The sequence below is a fragment of the Aethalodelphis obliquidens genome, unplaced genomic scaffold (genome assembly GCF_003676395.1).
Source record: "Aethalodelphis obliquidens isolate GAN/ISIS:26980383/991018 unplaced genomic scaffold, ASM367639v1 scaffold98, whole genome shotgun sequence".
Taxonomy (NCBI): domain Eukaryota; kingdom Metazoa; phylum Chordata; class Mammalia; order Artiodactyla; family Delphinidae; genus Aethalodelphis; species Aethalodelphis obliquidens.
The window spans coordinates 417,106-439,395 of record NW_020838042.1 but is presented as its reverse complement, the minus strand read 5'-3'; the positions used below and the strand labels follow the sequence as shown (position 1 = coordinate 439,395).

At 36.6% G+C, this 22,290-nt stretch overlaps 1 protein-coding gene across 9 annotated transcripts in view; it reads right to left on the bottom strand.

Annotated features, from left to right (window-relative positions):
• Nucleotides 1-940: 940 nt before the first annotated feature.
• Nucleotides 941-22,290, bottom strand: part of GK (glycerol kinase) — a 76,990-nt gene continuing 55,640 nt past the window's right edge. For 5 of the 9 annotated variants that reach the window (XM_027096101.1, XM_027096097.1, XM_027096099.1 and 2 more), the window contains 8 exons: nucleotides 10,807-10,885; nucleotides 9,943-10,039; nucleotides 9,181-9,265; nucleotides 8,522-8,642; nucleotides 8,268-8,411; nucleotides 6,895-6,975; nucleotides 3,966-4,052; nucleotides 941-2,104 (listed from right to left, as the gene is read on the bottom strand). In XM_027096101.1, coding sequence (XP_026951902.1) covers nucleotides 2,094-2,104; nucleotides 3,966-4,052; nucleotides 6,895-6,975; nucleotides 8,268-8,411; nucleotides 8,522-8,642; nucleotides 9,181-9,265; nucleotides 9,943-10,039; nucleotides 10,807-10,885 — 705 coding nt within the window. In that variant the 3' untranslated portion in view covers nucleotides 941-2,093. Of the gene's footprint in view, nucleotides 2,105-3,965; nucleotides 4,053-6,894; nucleotides 6,976-7,676; nucleotides 7,848-8,267; nucleotides 8,412-8,521; nucleotides 8,643-9,180; nucleotides 9,266-9,942; nucleotides 10,040-10,806; nucleotides 10,886-22,290 lie in introns of those variants that run through there. The other 4 variants (XM_027096102.1, XM_027096104.1, XM_027096105.1 and 1 more) reach the window with 2 other exon arrangements.

Below are 22,290 nucleotides of genomic sequence, written 5' to 3'. Positions count from 1 at the left end.
GTCTGTAAATGAGAAATGCAAGTAAGAATGAAGGTTGATTTATTTTAAGTAAATTTATCATTAAATATCAATGTGTATAATTTCAAACATTTATAAATACTGCAATTTATAGAAAATTAATGTAATCTTAAAATTATTTGAACAATGATTTTCACAACTATTTACATTAACTCAACCTACCTTTGTAGAAACATAATTATGTTTAAAAGTATCCTTGCCACAAAGTAATAATTTCATAGTACCTTTCTATAATATTTACGTCACTAAAGTGGCAGCTGCGTCAATAAAACCCAGCAGATTCAATAATTTAGAAACAGCATAATCAGAACTGCAAATGAAAGCTACATTAATTCCAAACAAAACAAAACCTTTTATATTAATATATAAATATTTTCCCATTTTCATCACTGATTGAAGAAAATAATTAGAAGGCAGTATCTTCTTGTTTGTAGTAAACACAAATTAATTTTAAGATATTTTTAAATTGACATTAAGAAGCTAGATTAGGTTACGTTTTTACAACACATAACATTAAATTTTTTGAGAAATTCTTGGTTGTCGGTGGGGGGCAGAAAGAAATTCTTGGTTTTGCTAGAAGCCATTTCTTTCAATAAAACCTTTTTTTTTTTTCAGTTGTAATATGACAATAAGCAGAGATAGCTATCTGTTATCTCAAATAGAAATTTTAATTGCTTATCAGCAATTGATAACATAGTTGGAGAGAAAGAGATTCTTGGCTTTTTTTTCTACTTAAGTATTTTAACATTTTTTGACATCCCCTCAAAATATACTAAATATGTGTAAAATTACGTCAAAGGAAAAATAACTTTATATGAACTAGTGCTTGTATTTGAAAACAATGTTTGCTGTAGTATTCCACAGTTTTTTCTCTTTTCTTTTTTAGCATATAAAAGTATGGTATAAGAAATTATAGTCACAATAAAGTATATTTTCTTTTATTGACATAGAACATATACTTAAATTTTAAATGTTGGCTCTTTAAGAAAAAGTTTCTCCTGGTAAATAATATGCATAACCATTGCCCAAAAATGTATACAGCTGTTTTCTCCAAAATATTTATACACATAGAGGTCCACTTAAGACCAGCCCCGTTATAACCTACCGAATACAGTGTGCTCTTAATTTATAAATGGGCTACCCTCAGTATATAAAATATAAAGGCATGTATGTTACACATACAAAGTAAGAAATATAAAAAGGAGAGACAAAAAGAAAAAAAAGAAAGTGTTCTTCCCTATAAGATCCAGACAGAAATTCAGTGTAATTAGTGAGAACACGTACTCTTTTTATAAATGGGCTACCCTCGGTATATAAAATATATAGGCATGTATGTTAGACATACAAAGTAAAAAAATATATAAAAAGGAGAGATGGAAGAAAAAAAAAAGGAAAGTGTCCTTCCCTATAAGATCCAGATAGCAATTCAGTGTAATTAGTGAGACCACGTTAAATACAATATATGAAGAATTTTCAGTTTTGGCAAATACTTTTCAGCAAAATACCTAAGCAATGAGGGTACTAAATTTCCATTTTAAGAATTTAGTAGAGGCTTCCATTTAAACATTCAGTGAAGATGCTGTGGTCTCCCTAATATGCAGAAAAGAGGACTTTGGGTAGGGGGGTCTGTTAAAAAGAAGCAAACAAAAGGTCACAAATTTTTAGCCCATTAGTAACAGCCCCTTAATCAAGCATGTGTAGTTCAGGAATCAAATCCTGGCCCATCAGAGGTTGAATATATGTGATAAAAGATTCCAATGGACAGGATCTGAATTATTCCTAGATCTTAGAGGGAATGAGGCAGGAAATGATGGCAAAGGAGCGGGTCAGCCCCAAAGGTAGCTGGTCCAATCTTAACTACCGATGTTAAAAAACACACCAAATGTTTCTATAGCATTCTTTCTGCTGCATTTACTTTATTTCAAGCCACAGGTCTACTTGGAGGGTCATGCAGCTAGTGGCTTATAAATAAAATCAGAGTCTATGAGTAGTGTCATCACATTAAGAGACAGAATCACTGGATTCTCTCGGTAGGTAAAGAGCTCGCATCTTTGGAATCCATGAGTTGGTAGTATTTATGGCATACCTAAAATGGGGGACAAAAATCATATATGTCAGTAATAAAATACATGCAATTCAGGAGTTAAAACAATGAAGACAATTCAATAATTTATTGAGCTAGAAATTCCATATGATTCTTAAATATTGCTTCACAGGTAAAAATGCAACAAATATAACTGATCCAATTCCAAAATTAGCAAATAAACACTATTGCTAACTGTTTACCAAGGCAAGCCATCCCAATTCTTCTCAAATCTCAGCATATGTTACCAAGAGAGATCCTAAAGATGGCAATCATATCTATTTTGGAAGTCTAGGAATTTGGACACTTACTGTATCCTTTAGCTTAGAGATATGCTACATATCCTAATTTTCATAGACCAAGCCTTTTCATTCTGGTACTGGTATCAAAGGGGAAACAGAAGGTGAAAAAAAAAAATCAATGAAAACATTCAGCTGCAATGTTATTTTCTTTCCTTTTCCAGACCATCATTATGCAGCCAAAAAAACTCACGGTAAAGAAAAAAAATATAACTTTTCCTCAAACAGCATTTTTTTAAAAAATTAATTTAAACTACAGTTCTTCTGGGGAATATTTGGACTGTTCCACCAAACATTCCCAAGAAGCAGAAAGAAAATAAGCATCTGCTAATTCTGTATAGATTTATGTATACAGAAGCCCTTTGTAAGGTATAAAGCACTAATACCAACATAAGGTATGATTACTATGGAAGTAGAAGATTTGAACAAATTTATCGGGAACATGAAGAATACAGAAAAAGGCAATCTAATTTTAAATTCTCATGCAAGTAACCCAAGTTTTATCATTAATTAAAAGATAATTTAATGTTCTGCTAATGTAAATAATTTTCATCCCATTTCTGCTGATGTAAATAACTTTTCATTCCATATTTATATATAGCACTTTGGTGATGATGTCAAGCTGATTAACGCTTGTCAGATTTCTATAAACAGATATTCTCCCATATTAATAAAAAATTTTATATTTTACACCCAGGTAATCTAATTAAGAAAAATAATTTAACTCTTTCCTTAATTAGGAAGATTGTTAAAATGTTTCACTTTCTTGGCAACATATGAAATACATCATTTCCATTTAGGCCATTAATTTGAAGAAAAACTGAGAGCTATCATCAGCAACATCTTCCAAAAATGATTATTATATTTAAATTAATACAGGTTATGCAATGTGTTTTATAAAATACTGAGCAATTTTACTCTTATAAGAATATTCAGAAGTTAATATGCAAAATAATAATTCAGTTTGAATTTCTTTTTTTTTTTTCAGTTTGAATTTCGACCCCAATTTATTTCAATAATAACTTTTTACAAAACTTCATTTCACCAAATGTATTCTTTTAACTAAAATAAAAGTGATGATAAATTTTCCCTAGCTGTAGAGTTTCACAGAAACTCTGCTAACATACTCTGGCTGAAATTCTTACCAGAATTGAAATATTAAGACTTGTGTAGCAGATTTTCATTAAGTATGAAAAACAACTTATGTACATTTGAAAGCCAATTTAATTGATTTCAAATACTATCAATTTCATCTATCACTCTGAATGTCCTTTCATTTAAACATTGACAGTAGTACTTTCACTTGTGCTTATTGTTGCAGCTGACAGCAGAATGTAGCCCCTCAGAGAAAATCATCATCTACTAAAAAGAGAATAAAAGCAGAGTCACAGTCCTTAATTCTGACTGCCCCCAAAGATCAATTGGTCTAACTAATTAGACCTTTAATAGATTTTCCAGGTTCCTAAGAATAGGAAGAAGGAAAAACACCAAAAACTTTCTGCTGAGTCATACACAAATACATTAATGCTAACTAATACAATTGTCTAATGTAAAGAGGAACTGACCTGAGAGGTACCTTGCTCCGATTAACATTACCATGCTACTCACTATAAAAAAGCCCAAGGGTAGACTACAGAAGATACTAGGGTCACCTGTGGTCATCCAAGTAGGAGGGAATTCCAGTCAAGCAAACCAAAAGAGAGACACATAATTACAATATTTGTGTTAAGAATCACATGATAGCAAAAAAAGTTATAAAAATAGCATATTCATAAAAGCTAGCAAAGAGTTCTTACTTCAAATCAAAACCAGAATCAATATTCAAGGCTTATGACAGTCAACAAACAATACAGATAGCATGCCACAAGTAGCCAAGAACATAGAACATACAGACCAACATAAACCTTCCACTGGCAAAGCCAAAGCTGATGGAGAACTTTTTGGGAGGCTGTTGATTTTAGCTTTCTTGATTCTTCCCCAAAAGATACTAAATGAGCAATCCAATTCCCCTCAAATTCAAATTATAGATCCTTTGGCTATCAGAGAAGAGTTATATTCGTCTACTAAAAATGAATTTCAAACCCTACTGGTTTCATTTTCTTTTTTAAATAGACTTGGTGTATAAGGAAATGTACCTGAATATTCATGTTAGTATAATTAAAAAACCAAACTGTATTAATCTACATTTTAAAATACTGCCTGAGAACACGATTGTTTTGATATTTTCCAACCTGAATTCTCTTGGAAACCCTTCCTTTTAAGAATAGATAGATAGATAGATACTTTTCTTGAATATAAAAATTATATATCTAGAATATTTAACACTCTTTGAAAAAATATTTTGGTGGGTTTGGAGTACAGAGCCAAGAAGTCATCATTTATGATAAGCTCTCTCCAAAAAATATCAAATCCCCAATCACTTCTACAACATTTTAAACATATTGAATGTATGTTAAAAATTCTTTACACTCCATTCAAATATAGCTACAAACAAGAAAATAAATATTAATGCTTCAAAACTGGCAAAACGCTTTGGAAATTAAGCTAACATAATATTCTTCCCATAAATTAAACCTATTTAAAGAGGATCAGAGACCAGGTAGCAATTCCAATATCCTTTCAAGATCATCAAAATAAGAGTCTGCCTGTACTGCTATTATCAGATAGCTTATTGATAAATCATACCGTTATATAGCTTATACTGCTTAAGGAATACAATCAGCATTTCACTAATTGAATATTATTAGCCTGTTTATTATACAGTTTAGAGACTCTCAAATATTATACATGAGTGCTTTTCATAAATCTACTCAAAAAGTTTTTCAAACTTTGCCTTAAATCCACTGCAGCCTAACTGAAACAAAAACAAAGTTTGAAAAATCAAAAGCTCTCAAAAAAATCAAATTACTTTATCATCAATGCTGATGGCAGAAACAATAGAATCATGTAATTTTCTTTTATCAACTTTTTCTTGGCATTTTAAATTCACTGACAGGTAAGGTAAGCAAACAGAGAGAAAACGATCAATTGGTTTTGTAAGAACTTTGCAATTAAAATTATGTCTTCAACTGCAAGTAAGGAGAAGAATGTGTGGCATTGACGTGGAGGCAGCTGGGGCAGTGGAGTGCGGGAACACAGGTAGGATTGTGCCATCTTATTTTATTTGGCCATGCCGCGTGGCATACGGGATCTTAGTTCCCCGACCAGGGATTGAAACCGGGCCCCTTGCATTGGAAGTACGTAGTCTTAACCACTGGACCATCAGGGAATTCCCTGTGCCGTTAAAAAAAAATCTAACTTGCCAAAGAAAACATATAACTCATTTTCATTAGCCATTAATTAAGGGCAACCAGAAAATAAATCGAGTGCATGTCTGTTATATCTTTCAAAGCAACTAGCACTGTGCTACAAAAATACCTATGATTGAGAAGTTTAGCTATAAAGGGTCTCAAAACTGCAAACAGTCCTAGCAAGAAAGGCTCTGCCACTATCTTAGAAAGAAAGGTGAGTCTCAGAACAAAAGATTTAAAGAAAATGGATATTAAGCTTAAAGCTTATTTAGGAGAATAAACAAAAGCTTCAAGTAGGAACATCCAGGACTGAAAATACAGATCACAGTAATCTGTGGTACTAGATGATCCCAGAAGCTTCTCCTAAAAGCCAGATACATTAAAAGTGGTTCTATACTCGCTTTGGGGTTGGAAGGCAGGCCATATTTCATTTATATTCTCTTCTCCATTAAACTATACGTTTCAATATATTATTGGCCATTGTTTCATTCACTATGTTTGAAATCTTGCATTTAGCAAAGAATTAAAATATTATGCCATATTAAAGGCATGTTTAAGGCTGTTTCTACATTAAAGGCAGCTCAGGGCTGTTTATAATTAAATAGTTTACTTAAGGCAATACTTTCCCACCTAAGAGGTTGAAAAAAATAGTCCTCTATTTTCTGCCAAGAGCATTTGCCAATTATGACATTTCTAATTTACTATGTTTGGTACTTTTCTTCCTCTGATTCAAATGAGTTCTCATAACATACACTCACTAAGGGCTTGGAAGCAGTCTAGGAAGTAGTGAAATATATTCTGAAATTAATACAGCTTTCGGTTGGTTCAGGTCATGAAGACAGCCCCCCAGAAAGGCAAAGTCAGACACTAAGAAGAAGAAGAAAAAAAAAAGTCTAGTTGATTTTTTTTTTTCATTAAGAAGAAACTAGAAATAATTTTACTTTTAGAAAACTAAGTTATCAATTGAAGTACCAGGAATAAACTAATAAGGAAAGATATGGCAGGACAGAGTTAAGTATGTATATCAACATGGTAATTTACATGTTATGTTTAGAACTTTAAAGTGTTTTCAAAACATTAGAAACTATAACTTACAATAACACTCTTCTTCAGAGCAGCCTTGCTATGTATAAATGGCCAGATACTTAAAGAAGCGATTTAACATACTAGGGCAAAGTGGCAATAATAATAAAAACATTTTTACCACTTTCTGAAGACTGAGTTGTAACCCAACCCATTGACTTCATCACAGCTTTCTTCCACGTAGAATAACGAATTTCACTTTCTAGACATAGAAGGTAGGAAAACCACACATAAGAAAGGCAGTTTACTGAGATGTTCTAAGTACCACACTTATGTTCACTCAGCATTCTTTTTTTTTTGCTGCGCTGTGCAGCATGTGGGATCCGACCAGGGATCGAACCTGTGCCCCCTGCATTTGAAGCATGGAGTCTGAACCACTGGACTGCCAGGGAAGTCCCTCACTCAGCATTCTTGACAAATGTTACACATATTAAACTGATGTTTGTTACACTGTATTAAGCTGACATGGAGTTTTACCAGGACTCAGACTCCGGAGAGTACCATTGCTAGTGACTACCAGTGACTGGGAGAGAAGCTTGCTTGGAAGTTGGAGGGAAATTCAGCCTGGTCTGCACGATGAAGGGAGATGGGGAAACAGGCTACCTGCTAAGACCAGGCCATTCACAAGCAAGTGGTGATGAATTAGAAAGGGGAATCCTACTTGACCTATTTTCTCTTTTTGGGAGGGTAGAGGAGCTTGGGATATCATACAAAATCCACTTTGACGGTATTTAAAAACCTTATTTTCATACACAAATTTAATACAGGTATTGGTCAGAGCTTGTGGCTTAGCTTTGTTTATTACGACAGTAAGTCAAATATTTAATGCTCATTTATTTAAATTGTTGCTGCTTTTGTCAGGCTAGCCCTGCTGTGTTTAAAAGTTATCAGAATATCGCTTACCCCACATAATCCTGTCCTAAAACTGGCCACTGGCACCAAAGATGATCCGATGCAGACATGAGGAGTCGGTGGCCGATATATCTCCCTTGTCACTGTCAGGAAAGGCTACACTAACAAGCTAGAACTGATAGTGTGGCAGTGTTATCCTCCTACATGAAAGGACTGTAAACACTAGAAGTGAATGGTAAAAAAGTGATTATAGAAGTTTGTTTTTTTTTTAATAGGGAACCATTCCTCTCATTCACATTCATTCAGTGTATCCAAATATGCTTAGTAGCCAAACCTGAAACAGTAGCATTTGCTATCTTATTTACTTTCTCAACTTATGAATAAACAGAAAAGCAAACTCTCTCTCACTTTTCACAGTATACCAATCTTCAATCTTTACAAGTACCCTCACCAAAAAGGAACTACTGTATAGCACAGGGAACTAGGCTCAATATTTTATAATAACCTGTAAGGGAAAAGAATCTGAAAAAAAAATAGATATACATGTATGTATAACTGAATCACTTTGCTGTACATCTGAAACTAACACAACATTGTAAATCAACTATACTTCAATTTAAAAAAATTTTAAAAAACAAGTACCCTCAGCGTTGATCTGAGGTTCAAACCGCTCCATTGTGACAGCTGACAAGTCCTCAGGTTCCAGACTCCAAACGCCAACCCCTTCTGCAGCCCCTGCTGCCATGGCAGCTCCCAGAGCAGTGGTTTCGGGCATCGAGGGCTTCACTGAGGGGAGAGAGCTACATCAGTATCTTTGCAGTTACATATGCCTAAAAAAACCAGTTCTTCCGAAGAAACATTAGTCTTGGAGTTTAAAGGAATGAAGGCTTACTAACCTACTGGGATATACAGAATGTCTGCTTGTAGCTGCATCAGAATTTTGTTGTTGGTCATTCCTCCGTCTACCTGCAAATGGCTGAGAGGAATTCCACAGTCGCGGTTCATGGCATCCAAAATCTTAAATAAACCAATGCAATGAACATAATTAAAGTACTCCATAGTAACATCTCTGAAAATAGCCATCTTCTACTCAAAAACACTCAAAAGCTCCCCAAAGCCTGTAGAATAAAAATTTAGATTTCTTAGGCTGGTCTTCTAGGCCCTCCTTGATCTGGTTACAACCAACCTTTTCTCTCACCACACCTCTGCACTCACCCCTATATCCAGTCAAGCCAAACAATTCTACTTTGCACCCTGATTTCCTGCCATGGTGCCTATGTTTGTGCAACTATCCCCTTTGCCTAATATGCACCACTCAGCATCCCCTCAACTGTAAAATGCCCAGCGCCTGGCAGCTAACAGGAACTTAGAAAGTAATGACAGCTGGGAAAAGAACCAAAACTTGCAGTTATTACATTAATGTTTAGGCAGGCTTAATTTTTGATTAAATATTTAGTAAGCTTATAAATTGTAATAAATTTCTGGCATTAATATATAATTTGTTTAGGAATAATAAAGGTGGATTAAGTACAAGAAAAGGGCTCATATTTATTACCTCTCGAGTTTGGAAACAAACAGCTTCTAATGCAGCAAAAGCAATATGGCATTTATTGGTGAACTGAGTGAGCCCACAGATGATCCTAAAGATACAAAGATTTTTAAGATTAGAGTGGAATAAATGAGTCATCAACTGGAAATGTCCTAAATATGGAAAGACTGAATTTGGTAGGTAGAAATGTACGGGGGGAGGGGAAATGGACATTAAAAAAAAGCAAAACTGGACATAAACATTAAGTAGCTTGGAAAGTCCTTATAGTCTACAATGCTGCATCCACATGTGAAAAAGCTCAAGATCTATCCGGATAGATGACAATAATATAAAGCCAAATCAATATTCATCTAGATGGTGTCCCTTTGGGACATAACTTGCAGGTGCCTTGAAGATAAAACCTAATAACACTAACATGAATACGAATATGGCAGGGGCTTATTTGTCAGATGATTTATAACTTCTTGGAGGTGTTTTGTTTTTTTTTTTTTTGGCCATGCCGCGTGGCATGCAGGATCTTAGCTCCGCAACCAGGGATCGAACCCGTGCTCCCTGCAGTGGAAGCTTGGAGCCATAACCACCAGACCACCAGGGAAATTCCCAACTTCTTGGAGTTTAAAGGTTCTGAAATTATACTTGCCAAGTGTAAAAGGTTTCCTCAATACTTTAAAATCGTTTGAGAATAGAAAACTTTTAACTAATAAGTTATTAGCTAATATAGTAAATAAATCAAGACCGACAAAAGCATACCTTATTTTCAATTCTTACCCTCTTGCACTGGGCTCCCAATAAGGTGCATATAGTCCTGAAAATGCTGGGACGAAATAGCAGCCATAAGAAGTACCTACTTCTTTAGCAAGTTTTTCTAACGTTAAAAACAAACAAACAAACAAAAATCACTCTACTATATGCTACTTATTTTAGTCAATAAACACACGTGTTTAAAAAATTAGGACAGAGCTTTTGGTTTCCTATTAGTTAGTACAGCAAAATGTTCCTAATTACAGCAGAATGTCAGGAGCAACAAAAGCAAATTTCTCCACATTGAATACCCCCCCAGTAAAATGTAACCCAGCCCAAGAAATAAAGGAACTGGATTAGTTTTGTTAAGGTATTTTAGCTTATTTCCACTATTTTTAAGGTTGCTGCCTAGCTGATGAAGAAGTGGCCTTCAGTGGGTCCCTGATCAGAAATGTGTTTCTGATTGTCTCACCTTCAGGCGAAATTAAAGTAGATGGTTCAAAATAATTATCCATTGTCTGAAAATAGCCATATTAATACTTAAATTACAGGTACTGGAGTTTTAATTCTCACTCTAATAAGACTTAAAGCTTTTTCTCATCAGATAAATTTAACTGCAGATTCTGGCCATCTTTGGTGTTCACTTTTACACTTGGGTGATTTTTATGCCCTACCGTGCCAGTTTATTAATAACCCCCACTAATTATGTTAATTTGTTGTTTTATAAATCTTCACAAAATAATCTTTTATGTGTAAAATCAAGCTCATAATAGGGATTCATATAGTTTAATGTCACATACGGGGCAAAGCACATGTATTAACAGATTGCAAGGGTAAAATATTTAAAATTCTTATTATTTAGACTCTAGCCCTTTGTTAGAACATACTCACCAATTTCCTCAGAGGTCTTTATAATTCCAAGATTGTCCCTTAGCCAGCGAATAACAGCACCGGCTATAGCTACGGAACCCTATGGGAATAAAGGAATCCGAGAGAGAATATATGTTATCACAATAAAAAGTTTTTATTGAGCATATTCTCTGTGTATGACACTACCAGATGGATAAAATTCAAAAATTTCAACATTGGGACTTCTACAAATATCATAAACTAGGTCTTTTACTACAAACATTATTTATCTAGGGCATTACAGAAGTTTTTAATGAGACAGAGAAGAGAGTCCGCCAGTACACCCTTGGACCTGTGCCCGTAGGTGGACATCAATGTGTTGAGCAATTTGCTTCTTATACAATTGTTCTATCTGTTGCTAAACTACTGAGGTATATTATCACCCAGAGTACATTCCCATCTTATCCACAAAGTTATTGGGAAAGGCCACCCTGAGAGTTTTTTCAAGCCCATTTCCCATAGCTAACATTATATTAAATCTAGCAACCACAAAAAAAGTTAGCAAAGAAGCTAACTACAAAGTAATGATTCTTTCCAACAAAATCACCAAGAGATGGGGCTTGGAGTCAGATGAACTGGTTTGAGTCTGAGCTCTAGTTCTTAACTGCTATGTGATCTTAGGCAAATTAGTTAGGCTTTCTGAGACTCCATTTATTCACCTATATAATGGTGGTGACTATAACAACAGTTACCTAAAGAAATTACGATGAGGCTCAATACAGGAAGTATACAGGAGTACACAGGAAGGTTCTTACTGAATGCAAATAGTAGCTTCTTTAATTCTTTAAGTGTTAAAAAAGTATGAGCCAAATTCCATTGACTGATGTATGGGTAAATAAAATGTAGTATATCCCCACAGTGGAAAATTATTTGGCCATGAAAAGACATGAAATTCTGCTACAACATGGATGAATCTTTTCTTTTTTCTTTTTTTTCTTTTTTTTTTTTGCTGTACGCAGGCCTCTCACTGTTGTGGCCTCTCCCGTTGCGGAGCACAGGCTCCGGACGTGCAGGCTCAGCGGCCATGGCTCATGGGCCCAGCCGCTCCGCGGCATGTGGGATCTTCCCAGACCGGGGCACGAACCCGTGTCCCCTGTATCGGCAGGAGGACTATCAACCACTGCGCCACCAGGGAAGCCCTGGATGAATCTTGAAAACATTATGCTAAGTGAAAGACCATATATTGTATGACTCCATTTATATGAAATGTCCAGAATAAGCAAATCCAGAGAGACAAAGAGTTGTTTAGTGCTTGCTTAGGGTTGAGGTGATGCAGTTATTCTTTGGGGTGATAAAAATGTTCTAAAGTTAGACTGTGGTGATGGCTGCACAACTTTGTGAATATACTAAAGACCACTGAATTACATACCTTAAAAGAGTGAATCATGTGTTATGGGAATTACATCTCAATAAAGATGTTTATAAAAAGATTCTGGGGGCAAAAGAAGTATCAGCACAAACCATTAGGAATTCCAAAAAAAAAAGTTTTTTGGTTCTGATGTTTCATTCATATAGATTATTTTTTTCTTTCTTTTTTTCTTCATATACATTATTAATGTAAATTACTTCCACAGAGTCACCCCAAACCAAAACATCAGGTATAAGTGTAGGAAGCAGAATGTTTTTTATATGTCGCCTGCCTCCCTGTCCCCAATTAAATTAATTGAATTACAAATGGTTACCCTTTCTTGCCATCAGTTTTCAGGATGCAAACAAACTAGATGCTGAATATGTTGATACATCCTATCGTTCACAGCTGCTATGAGAACAGGTCACTATATGCTACTGCACAGCTGGCAAAACATCGCAGTTGCTCTTTTTATACAGTGAATTTTCAGCTATAAAAAATTATTTGAGGAACAGATTTGACATCCCTGTGCAAATATAACCAGACTTTAAAAATGGGACAAAGACAATTCAGCAAACACCTGACAAGGGACTCTAACCCAATGTTTCTCCCGCCCCAAAAAAGAAACTTCTTAATACACTTCCTACTTTTGATATATTATATATTTAGGTACAGAGTGGGACCATCAAGGAGAACTAAGTAAATTGTTTGCTTTTGGAGACAATAGTTCAACTCTCACACATCCTTTGGAAGCGAACAATACAGAGATAGTAGCTGCCAGAGGCTAGAAAATATATAAGATTTTCTAGAACAGTGCTGTTTAATAGAAATATAATGTGAGCCACACATGTAATTTAAATTTTCTAGTTACCATATTTAAAAAGGTTAGATTAATCGTAATATATTTTGCTTAACCCAATATATTAAAAACATTATCATTGCAACATGTAATCAATATAAAACTCGAGATCTTTTATTTGTGTATATTTCACTAAGTCTTTGGTATCAGGTATATCGTATGCTTACGGCACATCTCAATTTGGACTAGCCACATTTCAAGTGCTCAGTAGTCACGTGTGGCTAGTGGCTACCATATCGGACAGCACAGTTCTAGATCTAAATGGAAAAACAGATGTTCTATACTCTCAAAAAGACACTGGTCCTACATGGCATCTAACCACGAAATGTGTATATTTCCAATAGTGTTAGGTGAGTAAGTAATAAATTTTAAAAAGCCACTGAACTAGAAGTCTAGTGGAGTGGTCTTGCAGCTACCAGCTAGTGGAACTTTATATTTTGGGAAATCAAATGCCGATGTACCTCATTTCCACTGAAAAGTGCAGGATGTTTACATGCTCAATTTTTTTTGAGAGGAAGCAATGTGGTTGCAGTAAAGGGAAAATCAAGGTTTTCATTAAAGGTAACTGGTTGAGGACCAGAGGGCATTATTTTAGATTAAAACAATAGAAAAAAAATACAAAGCCACTGTCAAGGCTCCAGAAGAAAATTATTCTAAATTTGGTCATCAGGAGTACACAGGAGTGTTTTGTTACTGAACGAAGAAGTAGGTTCAATATAAAAAACACTTATCTGAAAGAAGTATATAATTTTGGTACAGGATATAATACTGGTATAGCTTTTTAAAAATTAATAAAAATAAGAGAAATCTCCAAATTCACAAAAGATGTAGTCTTCTAAATCCAGAGGCAGGAGATAAAGTGGAAGATGGTATAATGCTTTGAAGATGGGCAGAAAAAAGAGTACAGGAATGGAAACCTAAAATGATAGATAGAAGGTGACTGTCTACTTGCTATCAAATAAGTTACTGTCAATTATATCATAAATATAAACATTCAATACTTCAGCTCATCAACTATAAATATGAATCAACCCTTATTCTAAGTCACGATCCACTGGGAAAGCTGCACACAAACCTAAATAGTGGTTCTCTAAGAAAAACATAATAGAAATGAGAGGGTAAAAAGAAGAAGTTCTATGGTAACCGGACAAGAGAAATAAATTACTCAAAAACTAGACACATAGCCTGGAAAGTGAAAGGCTAAGGAACAGGCTCTGCAAAGATTAGATTAAAAATAATCAAGTAGATCCGATATAATGTCATAGCAGGCAAACATACTTTCCCTCAAAAGCTCCTTGACATGAATGCCACTGCCATGAACAGTATCTGTATAAAGTAGATATTTCAGGATGCAGGATGTATCTTACAATGCAGTTATGGTTAAAATCAGTAAATGTGGGGCTTCCCTGGTGGCACAGTGGTTGGGAGTCCGCCTGCCGATGCAGGGGACACGGGTTCGTGCCCTGGTCCGGGAAGATCCCACATGCCGCGGAGCGGCTGGGCCCGTGCGCCGTGGCCACTGAGCCTGCACGTCCGGAGCCTGTGCTCCGCAACGGGAGAGGCCACAACAGTGAGACGCCCGCGTACCGCAAAAAAAAAAAAAAAAAAAAAAAAAATCAGTAAGTGTGGAGAAAAATTATGTAAAATTAAGATTATCCTTAAATTCCTTAAAACCAACCATTAGGCACAGTAAACATAGTTTTGTGTATGCTACAGTAATATGTAACACTACATATATAACTTATATTGTACTTAACTTCTGTATAATTACAAATGCAAAATCTAACTCTATAGCATTTTTATTTGCAAAGAAAAGAGAACAGGAGCACAGAGTTGAATTGGGGAAACATTTATGAAATGTAATCTGTATCATTAATACTTTGATAACCAGTTAGGGAATTAAAATTAAAAGCACTTATTGCTCAGAAAGTACACTTTCCAAGAAACTACCTTAGAAAAGTCCATAAACAATGTTTATAGGCCCCCGTGATCCTCGCCTCCTGCTGTTCATGGCCTTCCATGATCCTTTCCCTTTGAGTGAGGTGGGACTATGACTTGCTTCTAACCAACAGGACATGTCAAAGGTGATGGGACGTATGTGATGATGTGCATATGATTACGTTGCATAAGATGACCACACCTGTTTTCTGGACTCTCTCCCTCCCTTGCTGGTGTTAAGTCCTCACATGGGAAGGAACTTCAGGCGGCCTCTAGGAGCTAAGGGCAGCCTCTGGCTGACTGCTAGCAAGAAACTGAAACCCCCAGTCCTACAACCACAAGGAACCAAATCTGGCCAATAATCTGAGTGAACCTGGAAGCAGATGGAGCCTCAGATGACACTGTAGCCTCAGCCTACACCTTGACTGCAGCCTGGTGAGACCTTGAGCAGAGGATCCAGCTAAGCTTTGCCTGGACTCCTGACCCGTGGAAACTATAAGATAATAAATGGGTAAGGTTTTAAGCCGCTTACATCAGTGGTAATATTGTTACGCAGCAACAGTTAACTAATATATGAGACTTATACCTGAAATGGAATATCTGGCTGAAGAGGGATGAAAAACTCCAAAAACAAAAATTTAACACTATAATCACAAGTCATGCAAACGATAGGAGAAAAAGGACATTCAAAGAAAACAATGGGGGGATATAAGGAATCCTCTTTGAAGCTCATGTTTAAATAGACAAAAATGGCATAACATAGGATTTGGTATATAAACATTATTTATTAAGTGTCTGCTATGTGCCAGCCTCTGGGATAGAGTGGTGAACAAGACAGATAAATATTCTGACCTCAGGGAACTTGTATCCTAGTGACAGAATACAGAACGTGGAAGTCTCCAATCCAAAGTAAGCTCACGTTCATAATCAGATTAAAGGCCCCCAAAAGAATTTTGTTTTGTGAAATAACATTGAGAAAAAGAAGATGAACAAGGAAGGGAAAAGCACAGCTTGGGGAAGACAGTGCACAGATGGCAGAGGGAAGGCAGAACTACTCGTTCTATTTTGGTAATCCTTGGTCTATTTTGCTTCAGTATCTTCCACCACTAAGAAAATTTTCCAACTATTAAGAGTGGTACAGGGCTTCCCTGGTGGCACAGTGGTTAAGAATCCGCCTGCCAATGCAGGGGACACGGGTTTGAGCCCTGGTCTGGGAAGATTCCACATGCCACGGAGCAACTAAGCCTGTGTGCCACAACTACTGAGCCTGCACTCTAGAGCCCACGAGCCACAACTACTGAGCCCGCATGCCACAACTACTGAGCCCGTGTGCCACAACTACTGAAGCCCTCCCACGGGCCTAGTGCCCATGCTCCGCAACGAGAAGCCACCGCAATGAGAAGCCCGCGTACCGCAACGAAGAGTAGCCCCCGCTTGCCGCAACTAGAGAAAGCCCGCACGCAGCAACGAAGACCCAACGTAGCCATAAATAAATAAATGTTTATTTTAAAAAAAAAGGAGTGGGACAAATTTTAGCAGTTTAATATGAGTTTAAAGTCTCAAAACAACCGAAGCATCAGGTGTCCCAATTTCTTTTTACCAACAATGAAATAAGGACCCAGAGATGTTAATATTCTTGGTGATAAAAAAGAAGTAAACATCCCTATCAACAGAGATGGATGAGTTTGCACTTTAAAAATCACCTGTCCTGGGGCTTCCCTGGTGGCGCAGTGGTTAAAAATCCACCTGCCAATGCAGGGGACACGGGATTGAGGCCTGGTCCGGGAAGATCCCACATGCCTGCTGTGGAGCAACTAAGCCCGTGAGCCACAACTACTGAGCCTGCGAGCCACAACTACTGAAGCCTGCACACAGCAACAAAGACCCAACGCAGCCATAAATAAATAAATAAATAAACTACATTGTTAAAAAAAAAAATCACCTCTGTCCCTAACAGAGGATAACAGGCAAAACATAAAAAGAGAAAACCAAAACAACACATGCTAACTCAGACAGAGAATAGCATCAATGTGGACAGAAACAGAAATGCACGGCTAAGCAGGATTTGAGGCCACAGGCATGATGGATTGTGAGTCATTTTTCTGTGTGTGTCAGGGAGCAGGAGTGGTGGCCGGAGCTGACTCCTGCAGAGGAAAGGGATTCGAAGTGCTTGGTGTAAGATCAGGAAGACTGTCAGTGTCTGAAGCCAGGGGCTAGGTAGTGCTTTCCTGCTTGTGTAGGGGTACTGGAAAACAAGCAATTGTCTACGTGCTGACTAGGGCTATTGGCTTAATGGAAAATGAGTCTGGAAGGGAAAATTCCAAAATACACAAAGAAATCTGTTATTAAAACATCAGCCATGGTGTTGGGAAAATAAAAAAGCTCCATGCAAGAGAATCAAACTGGACTACTTTCTCACACCATATATAAAAATAAACTCCAAATAGATTAAAAACTTAAATGCAAGACCTGGAACCATGAAACTCTTAGAGAAAACACAGGCAGTATGCTCTCTGACCTTGGGTCTTAGCAATATTTTTTTGGATCTGTCTCCTCAGGCAAGGGAAACAAAAGTGAAAATAAACTAAAAAGCTTTTGCACAGTGAAGGAAGGTATCAACAAAACGAAAAGGTAGCCCACTGAATGGGAGAAGATATTTGCAAATGATATATCTCATAAGGGGTTAATATACAAACTATACAAGGAACTCAAATAACTCAACATCAAATACAAACAAACAATTTGATTAAAAAATTGACAGAGGACCTGAGTAGACATTTTTCCAAAGAAGACATATAGATAGTCAATAAACACATGAAAAGGTGCTCAATATCACTAATCAACAGGGAACTGCAAATCATAACCACAATGAGCTAGATACCTGTCACAATGGCTATTATCAAAAATACTACAAACAACAAGTGTTGGCGAGGGTGTGGAGAAAAGGGAACTCTTGGACACTGTTGGTGGGAATGTTAAGTTGATACAGCCACTGTGGAGAACAGTGTGGAGGTTCCTCAAAAAATCAAAAGTAGAGCTACCATACGATACAGCAAATCCACTTCTGGGTATTTTTCCAAAGAAAACAAAAACACTAGTTAGAAAAGATATATGCACCCCTACGTTCATTGCCTCACTATTTACAATAGCCAAGATATGAAAGCAACCTAAGCATCTATTAATAGATGGATAAAATGGATAATTTTATAATATATATAAAATGGAATATTATGACATCTTGCCATTTGCGAAAATATGGATGGACTCGGAGGGTATTGTGCTAAGTGAAATAAATCAGACAGAGAAAGAAAATATAGCATGATTTCACTTACATGTGGAATCTAAAAAATAAAACAAATGAATAAACATAATAAAACAGAAACAGACTCATAGAAACAGAGAACAAAATGCTGGTTGCCAGGGGGTAAGGGGGTAGCAGAATGAGTGAAATAGATGAGGGAGATTAAGAGGTACAAACTTCCAGTTATAAAATAAACAAGTCATGGGGATGTAATACACAGCACTGGGAATATAGTCAATAATATTGTAATAATTTTGTATGGTGACAGATGCTCACTAGACTTACTGTGGTGATCATTTTGTAATGTACAAAAATACTGAGTCACTATGTTACACACCTAAAACTAATGTAATATTGTAAGTCAATTATACTTCTATTAAAAATTGATTAAATTAAAAATATATATATACTTTGTATATATACTATATAAATTAGACATTACAGCATATCATATGCTAGCTTGCAAGCATCACTTCTAATGAAAATGTATGGAAGGGGAAAAAATGACATCAGTCAACAAAACATAACATCTGGAATAGAATTCATTCCAATCCAGTGGTTAGGACTCTGCGCTTCTACCGCAGGGAGCACGGGTTCAATCCCTGGTCGGGGAACTAAGACACTGTGTGTCCGCAGCACCGCCAAAAAGAGAAAACAACAACAACAAAACAAAACAGTAACAACAAAAAAACACAAAGAGGTAGATTAAGGTATGATTTCCATGAAAAAAAAACCCATGAATTACAAATCAAAAGAAAAGAGAAATAAAATCAGGTGGACATGAAAAATAACCAGTTAAAGATTGTAGAAATGAAATTACTGAGTGAGATTACAAAATGTAATAGATGAGATAAACTGTAGAATAGACAGAGAAAATAGGCAAAGTAGTGTTCCCATATACTGCTGGTGGTATTTACACATGGTAATGAAAAAGAATGGGACAATAGTTATATTTAACAACACAGATGAATCTCCCAAATAAAATGTTGAGTGAAAGAGGCCAGATCAAAGATTACATACTGTATTACTCAGTCTATCTCTTATATTTTTAATATATAAAGTATTAACAACATGCAAAACTAACTTCCGTGTTTAGGGTTACACATTTAAGCGTTAGAATTGTAAAGAAAAGTAAGAAAGTGATCATAATAAAAGTCAGGGCAGGGTTAACTTAGGGGAAAGGGAAGAGGATGTGATTGGGAGGGGCACATAGAAGGTTCCTGGTAGTTTTCTGTTTCCTGACCTGGGTGAGGTTACATGGGTCTTCTTTTTATAATAATTTGTTAAGCTGTACATTGACGTTTTATGCATTTTTTTCTATACATGTGTTACATTTCACAATTAAAACATTTTTGTTTTGTTTGTCTTAAAGAGAGAATTTGGAAATGTAAGGTAGATACTGAGAAACTCACCAGGGATGCAGCACAGAGAAACAAAGAGATTAAAAATATATAAAAGGGCAGTTAAGAGACATGGAGGGTGGGTTGGAAGGTTCCAATATCCGTACAATAGCAATTCCAGAAGAGGATGGAGGTAATGGTAGAGAAGCAATATTTGAAGAGATAATTGTTGAGAATGTTCCAGAACTGAAGACAGACTTGTATCCCAGTACCTAACAGAATAAGTAAAAATAAATCCAAACTCAGGCACATCATAGTAAAACTATGGGACATCAATGATAAGGATATAACGTTTAAAACTTCCAGATTACCTATCTACAAAGGAACCACTTTTAAATCAGAACAGCGAAGGTCTCATCAGCATCAAAAAATGGCCAGAAGGGATGCAGATAAAGCAACTGACTTTTATATCCACCCCAGAGAGAGAGCAAAATAAAGACAAACCTAAAAAAGAATAGGCTCACTGCACCAGACTCTATGAACTGTGAAAGGCTATCCCTCAGCAAGAAAAAACTGGGGGTGGGGGACGATATAAAAGGTATGGGACCAAGGAAACGATACTGGACACGGAAATTGACAAAATATGTCAATTGATATGATTTATGATTGACTGAAAAGAAAACAGTATGAATTATTGAATGTTTAAGAAAAAGGGGAAATGAAAATTTTAAACTCAGTAACATGATTATGGATGGAGGTGGCAAGGGTAAAGCATTCAAGGTCCTCATCATGGTTGGGTGGTTATTAAAAATACTAAACAATTATAAGCACTCTTAGAAAAATATATAGTTATTATTTTGAAGGTACTAGCAAAAAACCCCAAAACAACAACAAAAAATGAGAAATGCGTTATGTTGCTTCCAAATCAGTAGAGGGAGAATGAAAGAAGACTAAAAACTAAGAGGGGTAGTTATAGTTTCAGTTTTCAAAAAGGGTAGAAAGTTACTTTTTGAATACCTCAGATTGCCAAGCCTAACAACAATCTGTCAAATGAAAGAAATGGGTATTAAATATCTGCTTTGTAAGCACTTTAACCCAAAAAGGAAGCAGTGTGACCAGGTGGAATTTGCATGAATTCACTGAGAAAAAGTTTTACCCACCTAACTTTATTCTCTGCACTCTTTTTTGATTTTCTTAATTTTACAAAATGTTTGTTAACTGAAGAGAATTCGGAAAAGAAAAAAGATTCTATCTATTGTTGTTAATATACTAGTGTGTGTGTGTTGTGATCAAGTTGCTAGGTTAGTAGAAGGGTGTGACATATGGGAGATGCAGTGAAAAGAACACTGGACTTGGTAGACTGGAGCCCTGAATACTCAGATTTACAAGGAAGGAGACGGCACAGTTGAGCGGCCTAGGCATCTAGACTTTGATGCCCAATAACCGGGATTTGCATCGACGATTGGCTACTTACTAGCTGTCAAGCTACCTTGGCCAAATGACTCCAATTTCACTTGTCTTCTTCATGTATAAAACAAGGGGATAGCAGGGTGTAGCAAATCCTGCTGTCATCTAATCTATTGCCCCTCTCTACTTTAAAATTCTATGAAACTAAAAAAAAAAATTACATGAATCAAAACGAAATCATATGGGGCTTCCCTGGTGGCGCAGTGGTTGAGAGTCCGCCTGCCGATGCAGGGGACACGGGTTCGTGCCCCGGTCCGGGAAGATCCCACATGCAGCGGAGCGGCTGGGCCCGTGAGCCATGGCCGCTGAGCCTGCGCGTCCGGAGCCTGTGCTCCGCAATGGGAGAGGCCACAACAGTGAGAGGCCCGCATACCACACACACACAAAAAAACCCAAAAAAACAAAAAAACGATATCATAAAGCTTATGTGTTAAGTCTCCAGATGAGACAAAACTGGAAGAGGAACAGTGGGAAGAATGAAAAAGCATTCAGACAGTGTCAGAACAGGCTGAAATTACTATCCTGAAATTTAACAGGAAGAAACAAAGACCTCAATTTAGATTAACAAAAGATCGTCTGTGCAAATACAAAATGGCATCGACTTGGCTTGATAATAATTCATTTGAAAAAGAGCGAGATATTTTAATATATGCTCCTGGAGCCAGTGATATGATGGGGTTATTAGACTAAATTAATGAACACTCAGGCTAGAGTAGCAGAAACAGTGTTTATGGTCACGGAGGCACAAATCCCACAGTGGGGATACCTCATTTTATTGTGCTTCACAGGTACTGTGTTTTTTACAAATTGAAGGTTTGTGGTAACCCTGCACAGAGCAAGTCTATTGGTGCCATTTTTCTAACAGCATTTGCTCACTTTGTGTTCCTGTGGCACATTTTGGTAATTCTCCCATTTTTTCAAACTTTTATTATTATAGTTGTTTAAGGTGATCTGAGACCAGTGATTTTTGGTGTTGCTATTGTAATTGTTTTGGGTTGCCATAAACTGTGCCTATATAAGACGGCGAACTTAATGATAAATGTGTGTGTTCTGGGTTTCGATGGTGGCGCAGTGGTTGAGAGTCTGCCTGCCGATGCAGGGGACACGGGTTCGTGCCCCGGTCCGGGAAGATCCCACGTGCCGCGGAGCGGCTGGGCCCGTGAGCCATGGCCGCTGAGCCTGCGCGTCCGGAGCCCGTGCTCCGCAACGGGAG